This window comes from Eleutherodactylus coqui, chromosome 1, assembly GCF_035609145.1.
Source record: "Eleutherodactylus coqui strain aEleCoq1 chromosome 1, aEleCoq1.hap1, whole genome shotgun sequence".
NCBI classification, from domain to species: Eukaryota; Metazoa; Chordata; class Amphibia; order Anura; family Eleutherodactylidae; genus Eleutherodactylus; species Eleutherodactylus coqui.
In genome coordinates, this window is record NC_089837.1 from 186,296,419 (window position 1) to 186,319,138 (window position 22,720).

A 22,720-nucleotide genomic window follows, 5' to 3' on the forward strand; every position below is an offset into this window, starting at 1 on the left:
CAGGCAGGGGGCAGAGCCTAAAGTTACAATGTTACAACCAGTGTAGCATTGTGCATCCCCGGAGATTATGAATTCTCCCTTCCTAAGACCTGTTTTCTACATTCCTTTTAAGTACCAAACTAGACTGTGTCCATAAGGATGAAATAATCCTGCACTGATTCATGAAGCGTGTGTGCACTAGGTGTAACATTCAATCACAATGCAGATACTGAGGTGTTTTTCCTTCTTAGACTGCAACAAAGAAGGCACGGAAGAGTAAAAACATGGACCAGACACGTGGATATTTTTCAGAAGGACTTCATATTTGTCCCACTTAACGAAGCGTACGTAAATGCTGAAAAATACTTACTGAACTGTCTTTTACCATTTTCTTATATAAGCATAACGTTCTAGTGAAGCTGCTTGATAAACCATAGGCTTGTAACTGCAGCCTGTAACCTGTTGGCAGAATGACGAGAGCGAGTGATTTACTAGAAGAAATGAAATGAAGTTTGGAGAAAAAAAAAATCAATGTATCATGTAACCTTTTTTTTATCTTCCAGTGCTCATTGGTTTTTGGCTGTAATTTGTTTTCCCGGCCTGGAAGAATCGGTGCATTTTCCTAACCGGTACTACCAAGACACTAGTAGTCTGTCTGCAGGCATGGCACAAGCAGCTGATGAGCAGACCTCTGTCCCCACTGCTGAATCAGAAACTTGTTTGCAAGGGGGCTCATCTGCTAAGTCACCGCTTAAGAAATTGCCCAGTAAAAAACAAACTCTTGCTTCAGGTGACACAAGCTCCGGGACAGACGACAGTGACACCCCAGGGAATAGTAGGAGCCATTGTGTAGGAAGGCACAACCTCAGAAAAAGCGATCAAGGACTTCAGGAATCTAATGCCTCTCTGAAATCTTCACTTCCACAAACGGACTCTAGTGCTTCAAATGTAAATGGAATAGCAAACGAATGTAAAACTCCATTAAAGCATGTTGGTGAGTATTTAGTGCCGGGTTAATCCAGAGTTTATAGAAGAAAATAGCACTTTTATTCTCTCCCCCCTCCTTCCCTTTGCTTGTATGTAGAGAAACATTGTATTCATGCAGGAAGCCAAGGGAGGTTAAAAACAGGTTTCTTCCTAAAGGACGTATACTTTATCGCCAGGGCACAGGATAGGTAATAAGCATCTGGTCGCTTGGGGTCCGAATACTGGACCCCCCAGGGATTATGGGAACAGTCCAGCAAGTCTCCTCCAAGGTGACTTTACACGGGACAACTATCATACAGATACATTTGCTCAAAATAGTGGCTACAGCTAGTTGTTGGTGCACTAATGATTATGCTGTATCTGCATTTAGACTGTTTTGATCAATTGAGAGAGTGGAATTTAGTTGTTGAAAGACTATTGCCTGTCTACACCGGACGATAATACACCAGCCAGCGACTATTAGGTGAATGAATTCTCACTCGGCACCCAGTTGATGACTGTGTTTATATGGAACAGCCATCACTTAAGGCCCATTTTCACGCAAAGATCTTTCAAATGATTGAAAGTTTTAGGGATCTTTTTGCATAAAGTGTTAATAGCCACTGATGGCCATTAACACTTTATCATCTTCATTTGCATGTAAATGGTACTTCAGGAGCTGTTTGTAGAGCCCAGCTTGTGATTATTCACATGCCCAGCTGCGCACACAGCTGCATTGTTCTCATTGCAGCTGTCAGCAGAATACAATGTTAACTACCAACTCCCCGCGGAGATAGCAGCCTGAAGTTTACTGACAGTTAAAGCAAACTGAACGATGGATCCAGCAGCTGAACGATGGATTTTAAGTTCACCTTAAAATCATTGTGCAAACGAACAGTGCAGGATGCCCACGTTTACATGTAACGATTATCGCTCAAATTCAGTCGTTTGAACTCTATTGAGTGACTATTCAGGTGGTGGTTCTGTGTAAAGCCACCCTTATTGAATGAAGCAGCAGTGCAGATGTGTGACCACAACTCCCACCAATATCTGTGGAGACAGCCAAGCCATGTATGGATTTGCCTTTGGCCAATTTAAGTGGCGTTAATGCATACGTTGCATACCTTATTCTAGTGTTCAGCTTCTTAATAAGATGCTTCTCTCCTGAACCTTAGGATAGGTTATTTGGGTAAAGGACCCGCACCATTCAGCTATTGATTATCTATCATGAGGATATATACATCATAATAGCTTAGAGCTGGGAAACAACATAAAATGGTTACTGCACTGCGAGACAACTAGTGCTTCATATAATAGATAACTAGCAAAACTGTGATTCACTTTATTTACCCCAAATGACCTTTTTGTGCTGAATAATCTCTCTAACATGCTGCCCATTGAAGTCTATAGAGAGAGGAGGGTTAGGCCACTATCACACACACTGTTGTTAAAACACCGCATTTTTTTTTTCTTCTTTTAAGGCCAGAGCCAGACATGGCTTCAAATATATGCTGGAAATATAATGGAAGGACTTCTCCCATCTGCTGGATGCACTTGTGGCTTTGGTTGCAAAAAAAAAAAAAAAAAAGCTTTAGCGTATTTGTATTTTTCATTTTTTTAAAGAAAAAATTGCTCCATTTGCTAGCATTCTCAGCTGAAGAACCTTCTGCGTCCTGTTGTAGGTCATGTTTGACTTCTGCAATCTCTTCTGATTTCGGGGAGCTACTGCATTAACTGCATTGGTTCCATTATCTGCAGGGGTTGTTCTGCACAACATTTCAGTTTCTTCCTGCATTGCAGCCGTTCTGGCTGGTTTTCTATGGTATAGCACAACCTTTAGGGTTCCCCACAGGTAGAAGTTATGGGGTATTAAGTCAGGGGAGTGAGGAGGTATTTCAACAACGCTCTTTGGTCCTATCCAATGTCCCAGTTGAGTGTCATTAAGAGCTGCTCCCATTGCTCTGTGGTGATGCGTCATCTTGCTTGAAGCAAAATTGCTCATCAGTAATACAAAGTGTACAAATGGCCGGTAAAATACGTGGCAAAGCGTGTCGAGGTACACTACGCCAATTACCGGGTCTTCAAAAAAAAGAATGGTACAATTAAACCAGACATTGAGCCCCAGCTGATTGACTACTTGGTCCACATGAATGTGAAGATTTTCTAGGGGTCCTTGGTAGTTCAGATCCAAACTCACCATTATCGTATTTCACGCACATTCTTAGGCTTCCAATAGCACTTCAAAGTGGTCTTGTATTTCTCAAAAGTCAAGTGTGCTTTCACCATTTTATTTGACTCTCCTAATGGCTTTAGCAGTGCAACTACTGTCATCCTTCGGGCTCATTCAGACGGCTGCATTCTTGGATTACACAGTGTTTTACCTCTGAATGAGCCGGATATCGCTGTGTAGGGCAGAGATTGTGCACTATGCATGACCACGTATATCATGTACACAGTCATGCGCGGGATAACTAGTTTTTTTTTTTTATTCACCGCTCTGTCTCTTAAAGGGGTTGTCCCGCGCCGAAACGGGGTTTTTTTTTTTTCAATAGCCCCCCCGTTCGGCGCGAGACAAACCCGATGCAGGCATAAAAAAACCAAACCTCCAGTACTTACCCGAATCCCCGCGCTCCGGCGACTTCTGACTTACCTTGTGAAGATGGCCGCCGGGATCTTCACCCTCGGTGGACCGCAGGTCTTCTGTGCGGTCCATTGCCGATTCCAGCCTCCTGATTGGCTGGAATTGGCACGTGACGGGGCGGAGCTACGAGGAGCCGCTCTCCGGCACGAGCGGCCCCATTCAGAAAAGAAGAAGACCGGACTGCGCAAGCGCGTCTAATCCGGCGGTTAGACGCTGAAATTAGACGGCACTATGGAGACGAGGACGCTAGCAACGGAACAGGTAAGTGAATAACTTCTGTATGGCTCATAATTAATGCACAATGTACATTACAAAGTGCATTAATATGGCCATACAGAAGTGTATACCCCCACTTTGTTTCACGGGACAACCCCTTTAACAGCTTTGTGTACTATACGCAATGTATAGCATTTCATATGCACCCATAGAGCACAATAGGGCTGTACGAGTGAAATACACCATAAAATAGAATCTGCTGCGTTCTTTTTTATGCTTAAATATGTTTGTGTGAAGTGAGTGATTTGACAGTGAATAGAACCCATTGATTTTAATGGATTCGGTCACATGTGGTTTTTGCACATGCATATTGGTCGCACAAAAAAAGCTGTGTGTTTTATTTGCAAGCGTATAGATGTGATATGGATGGGCATAGAGGCTCTAGTACCCTGTTCTACTGCCTCTAGCGTGCATACAAGATGTAATACGGGTGAGCATGGAGGCTCTAGTACCCTGTTGGGCCACTTCTAGCTTTGATACGAGATGTGATACGGGCGGGCATGGAGACTCTAGTACCCTGTTGTACTACCTTCTGCTTGGATACAAGATGTAATACGGGTGAGCATGGAGGCATGCGGGTTCTGTATGGTATCCTGCAGCATATTGCTCCACATTTGCTGTAGACGAGCCTCTAGATAGTGTAAACTCATAGGCTGTGAATGTTTGTGTCTCAGATGATCCCATACATGTTTGTTCCAAGTATCTAAGGTGTAGTTATGTCAGATAACCAGCAGAGGGAGTAATTTCCTGGTCTGCGCTTGCTTAGTTAGAAATGTTCCAGTTAGTTGAGTAGTTAACATGCACATTTGCACATCACTTTATCTTGGCAACAGCCACAGATTAGGCTGATTACATATATTTCTAATGAGGCATCAGGTTGGGAAGCAATAAAACAGGAAATCAAGGTTGAGCATATGATTTATCTAAGTATGTCCAACATTTTGTGCTGGTTTCATCTTAAGATATATTTATATTCTAAGTGTTGAAGCCGAGTTGTCCTGATTCAGAGCTCTAAGTCTCCTATATAACGTAGTGTTTCCTGACAAAACAACGTAGCTGTGTGTATAATACATAATAAAGTATGATTCTTAGTAAGAGAAACCAAGTGATCCTATAGATATGATACCTTTTAATAGCTAACAAAAAATACATGCTCTAGCGAGTTTTCCAACCTCAGAATTCTTCCTCAGGCATAATGGAACAGATCTAAAGATGTAGTTATTTTAAAACATATACACATGTTCACATAGGAGGGCATAAACATGGTGGGTTTAATTACACTTAGGTAAATACCAGGGAGGGTTGAGCATAACAGTAAATAATTAGTCCAGTGACAAGGAATGGGAAAGTTTATAGTCTCTAAATTGATGTTAGGGTATTAACAGGCCAACGTGTCACCTCTGCTCTGGGTTTCTCATATCTCATAATCTCCACTGATATGGAAAAAGACCTCAGATTCATACCATATCTGATGGTACCAAAAGTGGTGTTAAACTTATATTCCCAAGTTCTTCTGTGACGTTGGGGCTTAAAATTGCCTTTAAGTATAATAACTTTCATATGTTGTATATTGTGTCCGTGACTAGAAAAAAGCTCGGCCACAAGTAATTCTGTCTTTCTCTCTTTAATCGTGTGGCTATGCGATCTCATCCACGCTTTCAGTTTTTGTCCTGTTTCTCCAACGTAAAGGGCCGCAACAGGACATTTACTGAACAGGGTCAGGTACACAACATTGGACGAGGAACATGTGAAGGTCCAAGGGATCTTATATAATATTACCCCTTCAATTTATTAGGGCCCATGCAACTGGAAAGTAAATATACGTGGTTCTTTTTAGAGGGATTTTCCCATTTCAGCCAAAAATGGTTGAGATGGGAATACCAGCCTGCATTACAGAAACCACTTTTGAGAGCACGACCAGGTTTGGAAGATGAGACATGCGAAGCCCCTACTTGTAACATGTCCCTTCTGTGTCCTGTCATCAGAAAGGTTTGACTGGTCTCTGTATATAAATCTGTTCCTTAGTTTTTTGTTTCTTTTGTTTTCTTTAAATCTATCATCTACAGTGTAATCTCTCTAACCATAAATGTTTTTTTTCTCATCCCGCATAGATGGTTTGCATAGAATACAGATAAGCTACAGTGACTCTCCAGATGAGCAGAAGAAAGGTGATGAGGAATTCATAGATTTTTCTGATGATCAGGATAATCTGGTAGGAATGACACCTTCTCTGACATATCTTTCTGTTATTTCTTCATCTGGCAGGGAATAGGAGCAATCTAAACTCCATTAATAGATCCTTGTGGAGTGCAAGACTGCTCAGAATTACTTATGTTGTCTTCCTATATTAGAACATCCTAAATGCCTTTTTGGTTCCATTTCAGTTGGAGTTTTTACTTCATAGTACATAGAATATGTTCAGGTCATTGTTGTGCTAAGGTACTTTTAGAAATGGATACATTGTAAAATGCCTTTGTCTTCTCTCTCTGAATGTTGAGTTTTTATTTTTGTTCAGTTCTGTATTGGGCTGAGTTGTCTTTTCATTACTTGTTTGTGACTCTGCTTTCTTTTATAGGTTGGTATGCTATGACTATGCTTTTGTATTTACCTTTGAGGGCTTTACATTAGCAACTGTTAAAGTGTATTGTGAGGAGCACTATGCTCCAGTGATGGTCCCTATACTGAGTATTTTATGGACCTCTTTCTGTAGGATGAAAGCAGCGATGATGGCGGCCTCGATGACAATTTCACTTCAGAAGCAGGAAAATGGCATCTCAAACCCTCCCTCTGCAAACAGTAGGTGTTTTAAACACTATACAGCTGGAATTATAGCAGAATTGTGCTTGAGAGATGGTGAATAATGGCTGGAATGTTGTTGGGATGATTTTCATAAATGTTCAATTCTGTATATGAAGTGTGAATGTCAGCTGAATAATTATACCACTTTAACAGCTGCTTCTAGGAGTTGGGACATCTTCTTGTTCCTCGACCAGTAATGGAAACAAGTTTTTTTTTGGGGGGGGGGGGGGGTTGTCTTCTCTTTCTTTTTTTTCCCTACAGGAGACGTAGAAGGAAGTCAATACAGAACCTCATCAATGTACATTTAAATATGCATTTTTCTATGATTGTATTATTCTAAGGCATAGTTGGACATTCTAGGTTCCAAAAGCAGATTTGTGAAAGTCCACCACTCATATAAAGGGGTCATTCAAACAATAATCAAGCTTTGATCCTCAGCAGGCTTTTCTCTGTACACTGCAGCTGGGATTTGCAGGTAATCCACTGGGAATTTGATTTCCTATATATGAAGGAGAATGTTACAAGACAAATATGACACCCATTATATAGAAATCTCTGTGGTTCTTCCTTGCCACTGCACACTGGATCCCATTACCTCTCAGGAAAGGAGTGGTGCCATAATATAACTCTGCAGGACGTAGTGTTAGGATTTGCAGACTGGCAGGCTTACAGATCTTTGTAGACTTCTGCATTGTAAGACACAATAACTAGGAGACTTAAGAAACCATAGGCTTAGTTGAATTTCCATATTTTGACTCCAGGTATTTTATAAATTGAGTTGCAGGTAGTCTAGTCATTTCTTTTTCATTTGTTTGTTAACAAACATGTATTCCCTTTTCTGGTGTTCATCTGAATTATGGACTAATAAGATGACATAGTCGAGCATCTTATGCAGGCAGCATTTTTCACTCTACTAAAGTAAATGTTTCTGTAGTCCCTGTGGCTCCGAGAGCACCTACTCTTGTTATCAGTACAGCATATTAAGACGCATTGTACATATGCATCTCTGGGACTTCAGCTACTCCCCACTCTTGCATTTGCTAATAAAGGTAGAGATTTGCTGTTCCTGGCATCACTCATAAATAATGCATTCTGCGTGAAGACTGACTGCTTTAATTTAAACTGGGGGAAAAGTTGTATTGAGATGCCACACTTTCAAACAAGCAGTTGGGCATTTCATTGCTATAGGCACATAAGCATCTAATTTGTGTATCCAAAGTATTCAGAGCCCGAAGAAAGGAAAAAGCAGAGAAATGGAGCGCACCATAGACCAAGGGCGATTTCTACTACTGCCAAGCAAAATTATAATTATGATGTAAAAGCATCAATTCCCCCCGCCCGTCCCCCTCACTTAGTAGAGACACTCAGCTTGTAAATGTGAGCCTAGCAGAATAATCAGCGCAGCACCAAAAGATAGGGGTTTGGACTTGCTGTTCTTACAGTGTGTTGACAAAAATATTGGGATCCCCCACCAATCCTGTGTTGTCATTAGGAAGGAGATATGTAAATCGGATGTGTAAGCATGAGGTATGAAGGAGAGTATCACTCAGGCGTATCCCATTACAGAAACCATCAGAATGCCATGACGTGTAGAGGTGACAGACTTCCAGTGCGGGATGTCATCTAAGCAACCAATCAGAATGGGACATTACAGTATTTTTGCACCTTCCAAAGTCCACTGCTTTCAGTGTTATTTGGAAATGGAAAACCTCTGGCGTGTGCACCGTACAGCCTTGTAAACTGACAGAGCTTGGACAATGAAGCCTTGTACGAGCTGTGAAGGCATCACCCACCTCATCTGCAGAAACACTCACTCAGGAAAACTTGCAGACCATTGGAGCATCTATTAACACCAAAAACATCTGTAGGAAACTGCATACGAAGGGTTACCATGGATGAGCGGCTTCACACAATACTGACATCACAGCAGTGAATGCACAGAGGTGTCTGTGATGGCTTTTGGAGCATCAGTCTTGGACTGTAAAGTGGAAGCAAGTGTTGTGGCAGCTGAATTGCAGTACACGATCTTCCGATCAGATGGCCGCACTTGGGTGTAGTGTTTGCATGGAGAGTGATTTGGGCACAACTGCATCACCCCAACAGTGAAGTTTGGAGGAAGTTCTGTCATGGTGTGGGGGTGTTCCTGCTGGGAAGAACTAGGGTCATTGGTTATAGTGAAGTCCACCCGCAACACCAATGGGTACAGAAACATTCTGGACAATGTGGCATTACCTACCCTGTAGCAATTCTTTGGTACAGTTCTGTGTCTCTACCAACATGACCAAGCACTATGTCATACAGTGTTGATGCCTGGTTTGAGGAACAGAATGTTTGCACACTTTATTGGCCAGCCCAAAATCCAGATCCCAATCCTATGGAGCATCCTTGAGATGAACTAGAATGTCGTATCCATGCACGCACATCATCCCTCGCATCAATATCTGAAGCCCTCCTCAAGGAATGGGGGGAAATTTCTCCACACATGTATCGGGATTTGGTAGAAGGTAGCCTTAGAGGTCTACTCCAGTCACTGAGGCCAAAGATGGTCCAACTCTGTATTGAAAAAGGTGAATAAGATCAGATTTCATCACCCTTTATGTGTGTACCAATGCTTATGTCAACATAGTGTAGAATGGGATTGTACCAATTTCCCCCACCCCCTGCATCGCTATAGCAAATCTGTTTTAATGTGGAGCGTTGGTGTAATGCCCTCGTAGTGTTATGCTAGTGAGTAAAGCTACACTTACTGGTTCTGTGCAGTCACATGGTACTGCATGATCTCTCTCAGCCATTCAGCGGCTTTGAAAAATATTGTATTGGAATATTTTATGACTCCTAGGAAACAGGATTCACAGACCACATGTGCCACATGATCCTCTTCGGTGCTTAATCCTTTATGAGCAAAACGTAAGGTCCACCAGAAAATCTGTGTTTTATTTTATTTCTTTTTGAGGGTGTACTTGGACCCCTAGACAGGGTGCAGTGTTACACTGCACGGGAACCTAATGATCCTGACGAACAGTTCAGTGCCTCAAGTCGAGTCATTTACAAGATAACGGAAAGATTTATCATAGAAAAGAACAAGAATGTGAAAGTACAAAATATAATGTAAAAATTACAAGAAACTTGGCCTATATGGAGGAAATGATGGGACTTGGGACATGGCCAATAAGATGTCAAGAAGTGCACTGTGGAGCTAACAGACAGGAACTCTTGCCTGGCGTGGGTCTCTTCACATCATATGGTTCCCTTACAGTAAAGATGATCACTTTTTTGTGATAAGAGTTCATTAAATCTTTTTCTAAGACCTTCACCCTGTTGTTCTAAGGATTGTGCACCTGTTGCCCCAAACTAGCTCCATCTAGACTAAAGTGTTATACAGCCTTACACTTACAGAAAAATGTGTCCAATAAGAGACTATATGGGACTTTCGATTTTTTTTTTTCATTCACACTCGTGGATAAGAATTGCGTATTTTGCCATTGAATTCATGCTGACAGCCTCCATTGATGTCAGTGGAGGCCATCCGACCTGCAGCCCATACGCAGTTAACATTGCCTATGGGCTCGCTAAGCAACGGTACGGGATATACAAACAAACAAAAAAAAGGACTGCGCATGACCACCTGCAAGCCTAGGTGGCCATATGCATACAGGCTACTGCAGTACGCAGGATCACCTGCCGGACTCACGGCTGGAATCTGCTGCGGGCCTCCCGCTGCCAGGATCCGATCCAGTCGTGTGAGCCCAGCCTAATTGAAAATGTTTTTGATGTAACCACTGTTGTTGTGTATTTTTTTTCGACTGTTGACAATCTGCAACCAGTCCCTGAAGTATATTGTCACTTGGTCCTTAGAGAGGCGCAGCTTTTCCTCCGGCCTGGCAACTGCCTTGCTTAAAGTGCTTATATTGCAGCTGATGATTCTAACAGATGAGGGCAGGTGACGCTTGTTGGCTAAGGAAAGTGGGGGGAAGTAATCTTGTGGTAACCCTTTATGGATAGAAGAAAGAGGTGATGCTGGCTCATTTTGTACAGACATATTTTTTAATTTCTTTTGTAAAGAATTGACTCTGTAGCTATTTACCTTTTTCATACATGTTGGTAAGAGGAACTATAATTGCATATAGGTTTTCTATAACTGTTAATTAGGGGTGGACGATTTTTCAACTTTAGGGTGCATTCAGACGACCGTATATCGGCCAGGTATTCACGCTGGCCGATATAAGGCGTCTCTCTCTGCAGGGTAAGGAGGTTGGAAGAGCCAGGAGCAGTGCTCTGAGCTCCCGCCCCCTCTCTGCCTCCTCTCCGCCCCTCTGCACTATTTGCAATGAGAGGAGGCGGGGCTAAATTTCGGGGATTAGCTCCACCCCCGTCCTGCCTCTCCTCATTGAAAATTGAGCAGGGGGGGGTGGAGAGGGGGCGGGAGCTCAGAGCACTGCTCTCGGCTCTTCCAGCCTCCTCCCCCTGAAGAGAGAGACGCCGATATATGGTTGTCTGAATGCACCCTTAATCTTTTTTTTTTTTTTTATTAATTTATAAAAGGGCATTGTATGCACAGCTGGTCCATAATATATACAGATTATCAGCATTGTCCCTAAAGGCCCTTTTACACGGGCCGACAGTCTTTTAAACTACTGCATGAGTGCTAACATCACCGCGAAGGTCATCAGCGCTTGTGCAGAGCATTTATACTGAAAGACTTGCCGAGGGCTTGCGGTCTTCTCATCCATTTCTCGCTCAGCGCTTCACCTTCTATGGGAAGTGCTGAGCGGGGAGAATTTATACGGGACGAGAAGCTAACAAAGTTTTTTCAAGTGGACTGAAAAGTCATCTTAGACAACCACTTATGACAAGTGAGCGGGTTTTTTTTCTCTTTGCATTCATAATGAACAATTATCACTCAAATTTGTTCATTTGAATGAATTTTGAGTGCTGATCGGTACATGTTTATGCGTCTTTAGCTTACATTTATGATCACCCTCCTTTTTAAAAAGGGACAATTATGATAAATAGAATTGACTACATAATTAATGGTGTGACAGGTTGCCTTTAAGCCCTCAGGGCATGGCCTACTTTGGCCATGAGGATGCAACAATTTTTTTTTTTCTTTCATCTCCACTTTTTAAAAGCCATAACTTTTTTTTAAAATATTTTCTGTCGACACGGCCACATAAGGGCTCATTTTGTGAGTGGCGAACTGCAGTTTTCATTAGTACCATTTTTGGGTGCATGTAATGTATTGTACAACTTTTTTATATATTTATTTTTTGAAAGCAAGGAAAGGGAACCTCAATTCTGCCTTTTTTTTTTAAGCGTTAATCATACAGCATGAATGAAATGATACGTTTTTTTTCTGTGGGTTGGTACACTTAAGCATTTGGGTGGTTTTTCTTAGGGGTTTTTGCCGTGTGTTCAATTTATTGTACAGGTAGTTAGACATGATGATACCAAATATGTGGGGTTATTTTTTTTTTATACAAATAGGGAAAAATACTCAATAAAAAAAGGGTTTTTGTTTTTTAACACTTTTTTTAAATGTCCTTGTAGGGAACTTGAACCATAACAGTTATGATTGCTATAATTCTTCTGTACTGCTATGCCTTATTGCTTACAATAGCGATCATGGGTAACAAGCTAGGATGGCAGGGTTGCCATCCTATTGCCATGGCAACCTATCGTCCCTCCGCACTTAAATTGCGGGGTCCGATGCCCTCACATAAGGAGTGCGTCTCCCTCTGTGAAGCCTCTACATACATCACGGAATGTAGGGGGTTAACAGCGGGGATAGCTGTACTTTTGTACCCCTGCTGTTGCAGCAGGAGGCTGGCTATCGGTAACAGCCAGCTCACGCTGCTGTATGGCACGGGTTTAGCTTCTGATCCTACTCTATGCACGTGACGTAAGGTTACGTCTTGTTGTGTTAAGTACCCCACAGCCAGGATGTAAACTTACGTCCTGTGGCATTAGGGGGTTAAGGAATGGGGCTTGTTATACAATATAATTTTCTCAATTTTTAGCAGGGCACCCCCACTTATCAGATGGCCAGGAGCACTTGTATGGGTAGTGTGCTGCACAGTAACAAAGAAACAAAAATCCAGCACCCAAACTACACATATGATGCTGCTGTTTGCCACGTGGCTTTTACAGGTAAAGCAACTGTAAAGCATGTTTTTTTCCCACCTGTAAGACCCATGCAGCAAATAACCGCATTGCAGACCTGTGGCAGTTCACAATCAAAGGCATGCAATTTTGCCACATGGTTTTTGACAGTGCAGTACACGACACTGTGAATATTCCCTCAGGCCTCATGTCCATGGGGAAAATCGGGCCCACTACGGATTCTCCATGTAGAATCTGTAGCGGGTCCCTCCTGCCCCGTGGACATGAGCACTTAAAATAAGAATTAACTCACCTCTCGTACGCTCCGGATCTTCCCTTCGCCGCGGCTTCATCTTCTCTCCGTCGTGACCGCATCTTCTTTCTTCGGCCCGGCGGATGTGCATGGCACGTCGGTTGCATGCGCCGGCCCGAAGAAAAAAGATCCGTCCGCGACGGAGAGAAGATGAAGCCGCGGCGAAGGGAAGATCTGGAGCAGGTGAGTATATGCTTATTTTAGGTCTCCTGCGGGAGACCCGCACGAAAATGGAGCATGGTCCAGATTTTTTCATGCTCCTTTTTTTTTTTTTTTTTTTTTAAATCACTTTTATTGACCATCCGCGGGTATTTATCTATTCGCGGGTGGTCAATGCATCCCTATGGGATGCGGATCCACGGGCGGGAGAAGAGTTAAAATCCGCTGTGGATTTTAATTCTTCTTTTGCCCGTGGACATGAGGCCTTAGGCTAAAAGTCACTCTTAAGGACAGGACCCTATCTTGGTAAGTATCCCCTGCTGTGCCCACATGATGGGTAATAGTATCCCCCGCTGTGCCCACATGATGGGTAATAGTATCCCCCGCTGTGTCCACATGATGGGTAATAGTATCCCCTGCTTTGCCCACATAATGGGTAATAGTATCCCCTGCTTTGCCCATATGATGGGTAATAGTATCCCCTGCTTTGCCCACATGATGGGTAATAGTATCCCCTGCTGTGCCCACATGATGGGTAATAGTATCCCTTTCCATGGCCTTGTCCTTTTGTGTATTTCGTAGTTACAGGCAGTAGAAGCAGCTTATCACTCTTCCTTTAGTATAGGCTAATGCTGCGCTGCTCTCTGCGTCACCCAACTTCTCCCCCATGCTGTAAGTAAAGTACTCCAAGTGCAAGAGAGCAGCACAGCGTTGGCCTGTACTACAGTGACTGCAATGAACTGCTTGCTTTCACTGCTTGTAGCCACATTTTTGTAGCGGGCTCCCTACAAGCCGGGGGGCGGACCAGCATAAAGGCAGTCTGAAGCTCCTGTGGATGGCTAGTGCAGCGACATTACTGCTCCCTGCCAGCAGTCCATGGAATAGTGTGGAGAGCCTGGCTAAACTTGCTCTTCTGCAGAGTTTAGCAGATCCCACTTCTATCTACAGCACAAGGTGCCACTCACAAAATCATTTTTCTGATTCAGACAAAATTCTGAATTCTGGAGCTCTTAACGAGTGAATTAAACAAATTAACTTGACTAATCGCCCAGCCCTACTGTGAATATACATTGTCTATCGCTAAGAAATTAGTTGTATGTTGTCAGGTTTGTGGATGATTTCTAGGACCTTCGGTGATCCCAAGAATAAAGGAGGCTGAACCCCTGTTCCCGACAAAGTGGGGCAGCCTACCGATTGCTGAGAAAATACTTTACTAAAATAACTGACCTGAAAAAGTGCTGAGAATTATTTGTTCAACTTCTGCTATTTTTTCCCCCTCAGACCATGTATACTGCTCATGGATTCTCTAAGAGGCCCTTCTCGATCCACTGTGGTAAAAACCTTACGAGAGTAAGTCCTTTTTTGTGTGCGTTTTTCTTTTTGCTAATTGTGAGTGCTTGTTGTCCATATTCTGACTAATAATTAGCTGAAAGGGGTTGTCCCTAAAGGGATGAAAAATAGTAAAGAAAGGAGCTATATTACCTGGTTCCATCTCCACGGGCGTTGTTTACGGCAGTGGTGACATGCCCATATAACCTCTGCAGCCAGTCACTGGCCTCCGCTATCTCATGCTGTACACCACTGATGCCAGTGATTTGCTACATGGTGGATGGAACTGGTGAGTACAGCCTCTTTTTTTCATAACTTTTCCTGCCATCTAAAAAAAAAAAACCTGCATATTGGGCAACCCATTTAAAGGGAATGCATCATCTTTTTTTACTAATTAAACCCAGATACTGATACATATTATTTTTCTAATCTGTTCTTATTTTTTTGATGGTATATTTTTTATTCGATTTCTGTGCATGACTAAGGGGGGCTGCCATGTAGTCTGAGCAGCAGTTAAAAGCATGTGGAAAGATGCATTATGGCAGCCATAGGAGGCAATGGGCAGGACCCAATTCACTGACTTCTATGGGAGAGATCTGTTGGCATGCTCATTGACCAGTGTAGAGGTTAGGGAACGGGTGATCACCTATTTTGAATGGTAGATCCTGTTTTAGCTTTCATTGTTGGGGTACTTTTACACGAGCTGACAGTTGTGTGAGGTATCCTTCAAAAGAGCGATTACTGGCAACTATTGTCCCATGTAAAAACAGGACCTGTCAGGGCAAGTGACCTACACTCGCTCCGCCTCCATTCAGTGGGCAATTATTGTTTTTGTGCAAAAGCACAGGATTGATAATTACTGGGACTGTTGTCGGGCATTAAAGCACCCAACAGTCGCCCCCTGTAAAAGTACCATACCTTTGTCTGTGATGATGATGAGGTAACTACTGTGAAGTGCTCTCTGCAGAACAGGAAGTGTCAGACTATCAGTAGGCTCAGTGGTCAAAGTGAAAACTGCAAGGATTTTTTTAAACATAAATAATGGTAAAATTAAAAACCTTTATAACAACATAAAAGCTTGATTTAAACACGAAGTAATTTTCTGATGAAACATTAAATCTCTTTCTTAGATACCTAGAAGTAGAATGGGAAGTTAAAAAAGGCAAGAAGAGAAGCTTTTCCAAAGACTACATGAAGGGTTCCAACCCCCGAGTGCCTCAGCAGAACAACTTCAGTGATTGTGGAGTGTATGTACTGCAGTACGTGGAGAGCTTTTTTGAGGTGAGCTAGGCTTTTCAGTAAATGGTTCAGTCACAAATATAGGTGCACTGACATTGGAAGCAGCTCCAAGTGATTGATGAACAAGTACTTTGTTTATACACTTTATTCCTTGTAATCCAAAATTTCTTTACAACCGGAGTGGCAAAACAATGTGGGATTCCGCAGCACAATGTGAAGACTGAGCATTTTGGAATTTCCTATGATTATAGTAATATGTTGTGTTTAGGTGTCCCTTAATCCTTTTATGACCCAGGGTCATTGATGCGCCTTTTTTCGTGTGACCTCTACATGAAGGCTTGTTTCTTTTTTCAGGATGAGTTCTGTTTTTCAATGGTACCATATAACGTATTGGAAGTGGAGTGCAGTGAGTACGGGGGAAACACCATTTCACCATATTTTTGGGGAAAGTGGGTGTTTATTTTTACTACGTTCATAAAAGAGACATGTTGTCTTTATCCTGTGGGCCAGTATGACTAGAGCGATACCAAATTCATATACCAGATTTTCCGACTAATAAGATGGACCTGGCTGTAAAATGCACCCCAGGTTTAGACAGCAGAAAACAGAAAAAAATATTTCATACTAATTTAAATGTCTCTGGGAGCCTAACAAAGTGAAGGAGCTACCGTCATAAACTCTGGTGCTCTAGTATAGAAATTGGGGTTAATGGTTAACGGTCAGCTCCTATTAAATCTAGTGCGTCCATTCAAACAGTGGTGCAAGCACATAAATTCGAATTATACACAGCACTACGGCATGCAAATTGTACATGCGCACAGCACACACTCAGCTCTGCAGCCCACACAGCTCTGAAGTATTGACTTACACACATCCAGCTCTGCTACATGTGCATGCACACAGCTCCTACAGCTCTGCTACAGATGTATGAATACAGCCTCCCCCCCCCAAAACCGCTTCCTGATCACAGGCTTCTAGCATCATCAGAGGTCCTGCTGCTACTGCAAGAACTTTTATCTTTGCTACTATCTGTCCTAGTTTGAACAGAAATGGATCTGAACCCCAGGGAAAATATGTGAGTAATCTGCTGGGGGGACTGATCAGAAAGGGAGAGGAAGAACTATGCAGCCAGGCTATGTATGGCTGCAGATTTCTCTTTATGATCAAGCAGTGTGCTGTATCCCACACTACCGGATCATTAAAGGGGTTGTCCCGTGGCAAAATTGTAAATTTTTTCTCTGCCCAGTCCCCCTCCTAAAGCAAACATGATAATCTACCCATGGAAAGTGATTTTACAGAGAGATTCTACTCACCGTTAGATCGTTTCATGAAGTTATAAAAATTCCTCTTCCAAGATGGCCGCCGTCTTCTCCCATGGTGCACTGAGGATCTTCTCCCATGGTGCACCGTGGATGTTCTTCTCCATTGGCTGATCGGCACCGTGTGACGGGTTCGGAGCTACGCAATGACGCTGAGAAGGGGGAGGAGCCAGGACGCAGCTCGTGAGCAAGGACCTTCCAGAAGGGGATTCCTGTCTGTGCAAGCCCGACTGTTCGTGCGACCAGAGAAGAAGTTTGATCGTCGCCATGGAGACGGTGACGCCAGCACCGGAGGAGGTAAGTGTATAACTTCTGTATGGCCAATATTTAATGCACGATGTATATTACAAAGTGCATTAATATGGCCATACCGAAGTGCATAACCCCACTTGCTGTCGTGGGACAACCCCTTTAACCCCTTGAGTGGCACGCCCGGAAATTTTCCAGGACGAGCTCCACTGCTCATAGTGACATAGCCCGGAAGATTTCCGGGCTATGTATCACTATGGGAGCTGCAGAGCACAATGCCACAAGCTGTGACAGTGTGCTCTGCCTGCACAGACCCACAAAGAACAAAGCAAGGGCTTTGAAAAACCAGCAGAAGATATGCCGGCAATCTCCTGCTTTGTTTACAGGTTGCCATAGAGACCATCGGCTTGTCAGAAGCAAGCCGATTGTCTCTGTGGCAGGGAGAGCTTGGTGCTTGTCTGTCAGAGGACAGCTAGGTACCTGCTCTTACAGCAGAGATCAGAGAAAACCTCCGATCTCTGCTGTGTTAACCCTTTACATGCGGCAGTCTATGTGACTGCAGCATGTAAAGGGCTGTCACTGCAGCATGTAAAGGGCTGTCACCATCGGACCCCCGGAATGTGATCAGGGGGTCCTGATGGGTCCCTGTGGAAGTCCCCTAAAGGGACAAAAAAAATAAATAAATAAAAATAAAAAAAAAATAAAAAATGGTTAAAAATTATTAAAAAAATAAAAACACTTGTCTCCCTTTACTTTGTAAAAAATCAAAAATACAATCACACATGTGGTATCCATGCGTCGTAATGACCCAGAGAAGGAAGTTAATACATTATTTAACCCCTTAATGACATGGCCCCTTTTTTTCTTTTTTCCCCATTTCTGTTTTTCCTCCCCCCTGTTTAAACAAAATCACAACTTGTCCCGCAAAAAGCAAGCCCTTATATGGCCATGTCAATGGAAAAATGAGAAAGTTATGGCTCTTGAGACGCAACTGCAAAATTTGTTGAAATTCAATGATTAGACCATTTTAAAAAACCTGCCCTGGTGGGCACGACAGGGTGGTAGGAAACCCGCCACTCAAGGGGTTAAGGCATTAGTCAGGGGTCTCTGTATCTATCAAACCCCTCCTGCCTTTGGACGATAAAGCACAGACACTTTTCAGCAAGATTTTATCACCCAGACCAAGTGTTCTTATTTTATAGACCAACCATTTATGTGGCACAGTATCAAACACTTTGGAAGAATCAAGATATACAAGATCCAATGACCCTCCCCGGTTCAGTCTAGAACTTACCTTTTCGTAGAAGCTGATCAGGTTGATTTGACAGGAACGATCTCTCATAAACCCGTGCTGATATGAAGTTATACAGCTGTTTTCATTGAGGTACTCCAGGATAGCATCTCTTAGAAACCCTTCAACCATTTTACTAACAATAGACGTTAAACTTACCTGCCTGTGCTTTCCAGGTTCTTTTTTTGACTCCTTTTTGAATATCCACCACATTTAGTATGCACCAATCCAGTGGAACAGACCTCGTCCCTATAGAGTCCTCATATATGAGAAACAATGGTCTATTACATTAATTACCTTAGAACCCGAAGGTGTATGCCATCAGAACCTGACTATTTGTCCATTTTAATCTTTTTAGAGCAGCTCCGCACTTCTTCTTAGGGTCCCTTTAGACAAGCTGAATTCTCGTTTGAACAAGCCAATGAGGTCCAAGTTAGATAGTTCGTTCGGGCAGCCTGTTTATGCAGGCAGATACATCATTGGCTCTTTCAAACGAGAAATCATTCAGTTGTTCACATTCACTGCATAGTGAATGAGAACGACTGAACAATTGCTATTTAAACTGAATGATAAGTCAGAGGCAACGATAATTTTTATGTCTGCATAAAATGAACTACGAACGAAAAGTGAACGGTTATTACCCGTCGTTGACTGCGTTTAGACTGCATCATTATCGCCCATTTGAAAGATAATCTTTCCATGTAAAAGCCGTTAGACTGATGACATTTAGTGGAGAGTTTACTTTATCACTCTGCATTTCACCAGATATTTCATTTTCCTGAGTGAATACACTGGAGCAAAAAACTATTTAACACCTTTGCTTTCTTCTCACCTTCTCTACACTTTTTTTCCCTCATCTGTTTTTAAAAAGGCAACACTTTCTGTTTTAGGCTGGGTTCACACAGGGCGGATTTGTTGCGGGTTTGCTGCGTTTTTCCGTTGCGGTTTTGCCGCAGAAGAACTACTTCTGCGGCAAAACCACTTCAAAGGTTATTTTTGTCTTGCGTGTTTTCTTGTGTATTTTCCGCGTGGAAAATACGCAAGCGGTTTTTCCCGCAGCGCTTTTTTTTTACTTTTGCAGCGTATCTTGGTGCGGATTTTGCTGTGTCCATAAAGGTCTATGGACAAAAAAGCGCTGTGGAAAAGTCAAAAGAATGCTGCGTCTTGAAAAACCGCACCGCAATTGCATTTCCGCACTGCGGCAGTACGGAAAAAATCTGTCCTGTGAGAACAGCTTTTTGCTCAAATACATTTGCACTGCGAACGCAGCGGTTTTGCCGCAGTGCGGATATGTAACGGCAAACCGCGGCAGAACCGCAGCAAATCCGCCCTGTGTGAACCCAGGCTAAATGTTTTACTGTTTACACAGCTGATCAGTTTGGGATTATTTTCACTCTCTCTGCCTCCAACTTTGCTGCCTTTATTTGCTTTTTACATAATTTGTTTCCTTTTAAGCTTTTTAATGCTTCTTTTTGTTTTAGTAGTTTAAATACTTTCTTTTTACATGACTATTAGAAAATTGTATATTTTCCTATTCTGTAACTAAATTAGTAAGAAGAAGACAATCCCTTTTAGGCAATTACATACTCAGTTTTCGAAGCATTGCCATAGACCAGAACTGATTTCTTAATAAGTGTATAATAGGCAATTACAATTTATATATTTTCCTCGAGGCTAGTATATTCCTGTCACATTTATGTGGGTATTCTGTGATGCTCGGGGTTTGAGTCAGGAGACCTGTGATCAGGCCGGGACACTAGTCTATATTATGGACACGTAAATATACCCGTAATATGCTTATATGAAACTGGCCTAAAGAGGTTTCTCAGGATATAACATTCTGTCTGTTTTTACAAGCGGCACTGCCCCTATCACTCTACTGATTGGTGGCTGTACCAGAGAATGCTGCTTAGCTTCACAAAGTTAGCTTATGGCTGGATTCATATAAGTGTGCTTACGGGTGCATTTATGTGCTTGTCATATGAAAAGGTGTTTTGGCCTGACTGCCGGTATCTTGACCCAAACTCAGAACACTATTTATTTCTGTGATGCTCTGAGTTCAGATCAGGAGACTTGTGGTTGGACCAGGACCAGGACAGAAGTGCACCCATAATACACTTGTGTGAAACTGGCCTATGAATGGGGCTTCCTGTGCCCACCTGGAGTGATGTGTCAACGTTTTAATTCTCCTTGTGTATTGAGAAAATGCTGTGGAGGAAGCTGGACATACAGGATCACTCTGTGCTCTAAGATGTAGTTACTTGTTTGTTTAACCTTCTACTTAAAAGTGTTGTAAACCTATACATAGCCAAGGCTCAACGGACTACTCCCCTTAGTGCTGTCTCTTAGATTTAGGAATCTGGAACATCTGACCAGTCCGCTCTAAGCTTATAGGAGCAGATTTCTAAAAATCAAACTAAAAGAACGTGCCTTTGTTGCTCATAGCAACCAATCAGTGCCCAGCTTTGATTTTTCAAGAACACTTTAGGAAATGAAAGCAGACTTGTGATTGGTTGCTATGGGCAGCAAAGACAGATTTTCTTTTTAGACCGTTTTCACAAACTTGCTCATATTCATCGGTGATAACTAAATATTTGCGCTGCCTGTGTACCATTAAAAATGGATTACTGTATGTTGACACAGACATTTTGGTGTGACACATCGTGTGTCTTACATCCTTAAATAGTTACTGCACATTCTGGAGTCTTACTTTATTTTTTTTCTCTGTCACATTTCAATCCATTTTAGAACCCTATTCAGAGTTTTGATCTTCCTATGAACTTGACGGATTGGTTTCCTCAACAAAGAATGAAGACAAAGCGTGAAGAAATCCGGAATCTTATCCTTAGTTTGCAGGAACTTCAAAGCAAAGACAAGAAGGGACAGAGGGACCTTGGCATAACGCAGCCCTCTCCACAGGAGGGAACAGAGTAGTTTATCAGAGATTTTGAAGCGTATGAATATTTCATGCAAAGCATGCTACTCTGCCATCACAAAAGCAAAGCAGACTTGTTTTAAAATTTGCTGTACTTAGATGTTTGGGCAGCTGATCCCGTCACTGCTCAGTCTGTTTGTGAATATGAGAGCGAGCTAGTGTACACGTCACCAGAATGACTGATTGCCGGCTAACTTACAGGACTGTATATACAGTAATGAGGCCATTTCTTTTCAGTATTTATGATTTTTTTCGTCTCATTCTTAAGAAGTGTTTGTCATTCTCTTAACAGTAACTTCAAACAAATCAAATGACACTTCAAATAAAAAGAAAATATTTATAGGCTCACATTTTAATGTGTATTGTTATTCAGTATGCAGTTTTCTTGCAATAATTGACAGATGTATGTTTCTATCTGCGCTCACATGTATGCGGTCAGCTGATATTTGAGAGTTTCACCTGCCCGTTAACTGGTTTCTCCACTTTGTCACTTAGAGAAAAAAAACAACGCCATGCCTGTCTCATCTTGGTTTTCGTTTTCTAGTACTGGACAACCCCTTTAAGCAGTTTAGTTTTCAGCATTTTTGCTCATACGTTTTCAGTTACTGACATGAATTGAATGAAGTTGTTTTTTTTTTTTTTTTTTAAAGGGCAACTCCAGTGATTTAATTCATTTTAGTATGTAGATGTCCCCCAATATATAAGTGTTATGCTTTTTACTTGTGATCTCAGTTCTACCCAGCTCAGATCTGTTATGTGTTCCTTTTCTAGTCAATTTCTCAATCTTTGTGATGCCGTTACACTGGAACTCGCTGCAGGGAGCACAGTCATTCCTGTCACAGTTACTGATGATGATCACACAGTTATGATAGAGATCACAGCTCATCTTCTTGACTGTGTACCTATGGGCTTTAGCTTGTTTAGAAGACCATTAATGGTAATCAAATTTCACCATCTCCTCTGCAGAAAGAAATGGTATAGCTGTGCTGATGCATCATGGGATATATGTGAAGTTTTTCAGCATTAATTTGATGGCTGATATGGGGGCTGCACTGCAGGGAAGTGGCTGGAATACACAGAAGAGATCAATAGAGTGTGACAGGCAATCGGGTGAGGGGGCAGAGAT

The 22,720-nt window shown here is 42.3% G+C and overlaps 1 protein-coding gene across 7 annotated transcripts in view; it reads left to right on the forward strand.

Moving 5' to 3' along the window:
- The window catches only part of SENP6 (SUMO specific peptidase 6), an 82,100-nt gene extending 60,160 nt beyond the window's left edge, over positions 1-21,940 (forward strand). For all 7 annotated transcript variants that reach the window (XM_066604682.1, XM_066604717.1, XM_066604708.1 and 4 more), the window contains 7 exons: positions 231-323; positions 543-973; positions 5,974-6,074; positions 6,573-6,658; positions 14,514-14,582; positions 15,692-15,842; positions 21,408-21,940. In XM_066604682.1, the coding sequence (XP_066460779.1) occupies positions 231-323; positions 543-973; positions 5,974-6,074; positions 6,573-6,658; positions 14,514-14,582; positions 15,692-15,842; positions 21,408-21,593 (1,117 nt within the window). In that variant the 3' untranslated portion in view covers positions 21,594-21,940. The remainder of the gene's footprint in view (positions 1-230; positions 324-542; positions 974-5,973; positions 6,075-6,572; positions 6,659-14,513; positions 14,583-15,691; positions 15,843-21,407) is intronic.
- Positions 21,941-22,720: the final 780 nt, after the last annotated feature.